Source organism: Equus asinus, chromosome 16, assembly GCF_041296235.1.
Source record: "Equus asinus isolate D_3611 breed Donkey chromosome 16, EquAss-T2T_v2, whole genome shotgun sequence".
Taxonomy (NCBI): domain Eukaryota; kingdom Metazoa; phylum Chordata; class Mammalia; order Perissodactyla; family Equidae; genus Equus; species Equus asinus.
In genome coordinates this window covers 42448472-42454082 of record NC_091805.1, presented here as the reverse complement: position 1 = coordinate 42454082, position 5611 = coordinate 42448472, and the positions used below count along the sequence as shown (strand labels likewise).

General features: G+C 56.2%; 1 protein-coding gene across 1 annotated transcript; it reads right to left on the bottom strand.

The window, feature by feature from the left end:
- Positions 1–2793: 2793 nt before the first annotated feature.
- On the bottom strand, positions 2794–3306 carry UBL4B (ubiquitin like 4B). Its single transcript, XM_014835267.3, has one exon. The coding sequence runs from the start codon at positions 3304–3306 to the stop codon at positions 2794–2796; it is 513 nt and encodes a 170-aa protein (XP_014690753.2).
- Positions 3307–5611: the final 2305 nt, after the last annotated feature.

Here is a 5611-nt window from a genome sequence, read left to right as displayed (position 1 = left end):
TAAAGGATTGATGAAATAGTACATGAACAGGATGCTGTTTCCAACAGAAAGGCTACTTTGCCAGGGACCAGAGTACTGAAGGTGTTGTCCTGCAGGTGGTGCAGTAAGGAGCTGGGAGAAGCCAGGTTTCTCTGTGGGCAGGAACACAAAGCTGGAAACCTGGATGCGGTGGCTGTTCTGGGATGCCTCCTACTCGAGCGAAGTTGTTACCTGTAGGGACCTGTGTAACCTTTCACGGTGGGAGAGAGCAGCCACGGAGAATTAGGCGGCAGAGCTACATGCCCAAGGCTGCAGTTTAGAAGGAGCGCCCTCCTCATTCCCATCGTCCCTCAAGCGGTGACAGCAGAGAAGGGAACAGGGAGCTTCCAGCTGGTTTTTTGGCACAGGTTTAAATCTGAAATAAGGTGAAATGGGGCACAGGGAAGGATCTCCAGGCAGGCAGCTCAAGAGCTAGGGGTCTCTGACAGAAGAGGGCTCCAACCCATCGCTGGAGAGGGAAGGGCCCTCTGCCCCCAGCTTCCCAACACACCCCCACCTACTGTCCTGATACCTGTAAGTTCATCCACTAGGGGACAAAGCCTGTCACCCCACACTGAGAACATAGTTTTGAGTAAAACCTCCCTGGGAGAGGTAACAAACAGAAGCAAGTTCTCAGGAAGTCCCAATGCCGGTGTGTCCTCTCCTGTGCTCTGTTCTTGTGGGGAGGGGGAGTCAGCAGTGGGAGGCAACCGGGGCACAGAAGGGCAGAACAAGTTTCCTGCCTCCCATTCTGGGGCTGGAGTCATCCTCCCGTGCAGCACTGGGGACAGAAGCAGTGGGGGTGACCGCTCTCAGCCAGCCCTGACACTCCCACTAACTAGACAGAAAACAAGGTTTCCTGGTCCTTTGTGCCAGCTTCTCAGCAAGAGGAATAAAATGGCTCACTTACTTTTATCGCTTACAGATTTCCCGGGAAATGGGCTATTAGTTCCCCTAATGTAAAGATAATAGGTGCTCGTCCCCCTTGACAAATGGCACAGCTCCAGCACAAAGCACTCACAGAACCATCGGGAGCCTCTCCTGGAGAGGAAGGAGGGCCTGGGAGCAGGATCAGGACCTGGACAGGAACCAAGGAGAAGGCCGGGGCTCCCCGACCCCCAATCTGTGGATGCTGGCCGCAGACACCCCGGCCAAGTCCTTGTTGCCCCAGGGAGAGGCCATACCTCACATAGCCCACATCCTCAGACGCCCTGACTTCCCTCTCCTCTTGGCGGAGGGGACGGGGCTGGGGCATTGGTGAAGGAGACGGTCGTTAGCTGAATGAGGGTGTCCCTCACTCTGGGGTGGGGGGGACAACTACTACTAAGCCAGCTTACAGAGCCAGAGACAAGGTTTCTGGGGTCTCTCCCTGCCATTGCCACTGACCCCACCCCCAGGAGCCATCACCCTCAGTTGTACCGTCTTCATATCCAACCCTCACAGACACGAATGGGCTAAGTAGATACTATTATAACAATCCCCATTAACAGGGGAAAACCCTGAGCATCAGAGAGGTGATGGATGTTAACCAAGGTCACACAGCAAGGCAACAGCGGAGCTAGGACTGGAATGGACGGGGGCCGTAAGCCGAGGACAGAATGCCTCCCAGAGAAGTGGGCTCTGCTTGGTCAAGACACTGCCCATCACCCCCTTTCCTCTGTCTCCATCACCTAGGACTGACATGACCATAAGAACAGCACTTCAGGGATTGGGTTGGGGGCAGGCTCTCAGTGAGCTCCCTGCCCCCTCATACAGAGTGTGTGGGGGTTCCTCAGCCCTTGGCAAGGGCCACTCTCTCTCACCAAGAATAAAGGGCCTGGCTCTCTTGTCATCTGTGGGGACTGGTGCTCCAGGCTGAGCCCAGGCCCTGTGGGTGTCGCTGGTGCCTGGGCATTTAGTCTCACAGCTGGGCTCTAGCTTATGTGGCTGCTGTACGAGCCTCATTTACGCCCTGTCTCTTCATCTGGGCTGCATGCTCTGTGAGAGCAAGGACCCCGACTGGTACCAGTTTTGCTCCCGGGAAGCCAGGGAAGTGCTGGGCTGGAAATGGGGGCTCAGTGACATGGCTTGATTGATGAGACTTGGGGCAGGGGTGGGGTGGCTCTGTCCATGTGTGTGACTGTGTAAACAGCCTTTTCTGCCTAAGCCTCAGTTTCCTGCTACTCCTGATCTCTGTGTGTCTCCCTGAGAGCTCCAGGCCTGGCACACAGTAGGTGCTCTCCTCCCACTCCCACCTCTGTCGTCTCTGTCCCTTTTGGGTGTGGAAGCACAGCAGGCAGAAAGCATGGACAGCCTCACCCAGAGGGCAAGAGGCAGCTACCTGACCCTCCTCATCTCTTGACTGTCGGAGGTCTTGGGGGTAGGCGCCATGGCCCAAGGATGGAGGAAAATGAACTCACATTATCTGTCTGTCTGTCCCAAAGGAGAAGGAGTGTCTGTTTAGAGCTATGGAGACTCTGAGCCAGGTTGTTTGCTGATAGCCTGGGAGGTTGCTGGGCATGCTCGGGCAAAGCTGCTCAGCCCAGGAGGGGTGCCCATGGGGAAGTCAGAACCCCTTCCAGGGGATGGGGATGGAGGTGGAATCATTCCATGTTTCAGACGGGGAACCACAGGCCCAGGAGGGGACAGAGGGCTCCAAAATCTCTCCAGCTGCTCTGAAGTTTCACAAAAGGGTGAGGATGTATCTACATCACAGGAATTCGTGGGGACTCGCCAGGGAGCACATGAGGGTGAGGCGGGGTGAATCTGAGCATGCAAACAAGTAGGATGGGCAGTTTACTGATCAGCCTTCCCCTTCTCCTCTGCCTCCTGGTCTGGGGGCTCCGAGGTCGTGGCCTCAGGCTCCCTCTCCGCTGCGGGCTCCACTAGGGGCTCCTCAGTCAGGAGGTACCGTGCCAGCTGCTCCAGGTCCCCCAGGCTTATCCTCTGCAGGCGTTCTTCATGCTCCTGCCTCAGCACCTGCAGCACTGCCTTGGTGTCCTGGGGCCCAAAGTGTTTGGCTAGGACCCGGCGCAGATGGTGCCACAGGGGATGGGACTGGTGGGCCTCCTCCGGCACTGACTTCTCCAAGGGCCGCATGATGACATTGATGGAGGCATTGGGCCCGATGCAGTAGTCGGAGAGATGCTTGTCATCAGCCAGAAGCTGGCCACGGAAGAGCAGGTGCTGCTGCTCCTCGGGCACCTGCAGCTGCTTCGACACCAGCTTCTTCAGCATGGCCACGCTCTCTTGCCCCGACACCTTCAGGCTGCATCTCCGGCCCAGCAGCAGCTTGACCGTGAGGAACATCGGGTTGAGAGTGGAATCAGGAGGCATCCATGCTCTGGCAGCTGCCCGAGGGTTAAGGGGCCCTCCAAGAGAAGATGGCTGCTCCCTGTCAATGCAGGGCAGTGGTCCCAGGAGGCCAGGGCCCAGCCAAGGTGGGCAGCCATTGGCTGACGCACAGTGATGTCACAATGCTGCAGGAGGGCTCACTTCCAGAGTGGGACTTTAGGAGAGTTAGAGGGGCATTTTGGTCACAGAGCATCCTTTTTCCATGAGAGGAGGAAGGAGGGGAGAAGAAGAGAAAAGGAGGGCCAGGAAAGAAAACACAGGACCTGGAGAAAGCAAAGTGAGATAGGGAAAGGGAGGAGCCAAAAGGATGGGGTGGCAGAAGGCAGCATGTCCATGTTGATTCATCGACACGGGTGTATTGGGTGCCTCCCCTGGGGAGAGGTCGTCTCACAATGGGTTCTCTCTGCCCTCGTGACGCCCTCAGTCTAGTGAGTTGGCTTACACTGATCAAGTGTTTTCTTTCTGTCAAGCTCTTTACACGCTCTCTTGGATTGGGTGTCCCAGAAGTGGACCCTGAGACACAGAATTGAGTGCACGTGTTTAGTTGGAAGGTGATGCCAGGAAGTGCCAGTAGCAGGGTGAGGAAGCGAGCGGGGAAGGGAGAGAAGCCTAAACTGCATTCATGAGTAGGTTGCTTTTGTGGGCAACTGGGTGCCTTCGATCCTGCTGGGCTCCCTGGGAGGCTGCGAGAATATGCCTGAGTTGTACCCCTGAGAGGCAAAAAAGCTGCTGGATCTGTGTGCTCTGACTCCTGCCTTTGGTTCGTGGGCGTGCTGACTCCTTGGCTCCTGTGGCCTGCACAGATGCAGAGCGTGCTCCTGTGACCAGAGCAAACTCCTGGGCAGAGCTTCCCAGGTGCTGGCAGCAAGAGGCCATCAGGTCTCCAGGAAGGCGAGCACTAGGGGATAGGCCTGGGCCATCAACAGCATCTGCATCACGGGCACTGCCATATGGAACCCTCACAACCTCTGAGGAAGGTACCGCCGCCTTCTCCACTTGCCAGAGGAGACAACGGAGCTCAGCGTAATCCCGTGGCTAGCAGGCGCTAAAGCCTGTGTCTCCGCTGTTACCACGTGGTACCGTCTGAAACATCTGCTCGGTGCTTCTGTGTGCCAGGCACCAAGCCGACACCAAGCCGACACCAGGGCTCCAAGGGGAATAAGGAAAGGAATAGCAACTTTGGTGTCAGCAACTTCCGTTGCCTCAGCAGTTTCCAGTCCAACTTGTTGAAAGTCTCCTGGATCAAGCCCTCATAGGTCTGTGTATTTAAGCCTCTGAGGCGGGTATCACCATCTCATTCTAGAAACGAGCGAGCAAAGAGAAGACCTGGCTGGCGTCCCACAGCCGGTGGGGTGGTTTTGTCCTGAGCTCTCCGTGCTCCCTTGCTGTGCTCAGCAGGCACCTGGGCCTTCCTCTCCTCCTTCCTCTCTCTCTGCTTTTCCTTCCTCTCCCCGAGCCTGGACTACACTGAGTGATACCGTTGCCAGCATCCTTGAACCTTCCAGACCTTGCCCTTCCACGGCACCCAGCCCTGCTCCCCCGCTGGGGTGCTGCAACCTCTACCTCTTCCTCTGGCACTGCCAGCCTTGGGCAACGGAAAGAAACACCCATGGATGCCACAAACTCAGTTGGCCCTCCCTCCACCCCTACCCCCAAGTTCTCACTCTCGGGAGGTGACCCAAATTCTAGTCCATAGAGAAACTAAGCTCACAAGTAAGGAATTACCTGACATCTTGCCCATTTCCCCACCTACCCGCGTGCTGCCCCAATCCAGCTGCTCCTGCTCCTCCTCCTCTCCCCTACCAAATGAGCCCTCTTTTATTTCCATTCTTCCTTGGAAACATCTCCAAAATCCACCCCTCCTCTGCATCTCCACTGACTCCAGCACAGTTCAGACTCTCACCCTGCTTCCGCCCTAGCCTTCCCCACTTTGCGTCCTCCACTCTAGCCACACTACCTACCACCCTTCAACTCATCCTTCAAAACACTGATTAAAAACCACCTCCTGGGGCCGGCCCCATGGCCGAGTGTTGAAGTTTGTGCGCTCCGCTTTAGCGGCTCAGGGTTTTGGTGGTTCGGATACTGGGCGCGGCCATGGCACCGCTCATCAGGCCACGCTGAGGCAGTGTCCCACATGCCACAAGTAGAAGAACCCACAACTAAAATATACAACTATGTATTGGAGGAGTTTGGGGAGAAAAAGCAGAAAGAAAAAAAAAAGATCGGCAACAATTGTTAGCTCAGGTGCCAATCTTTTAAA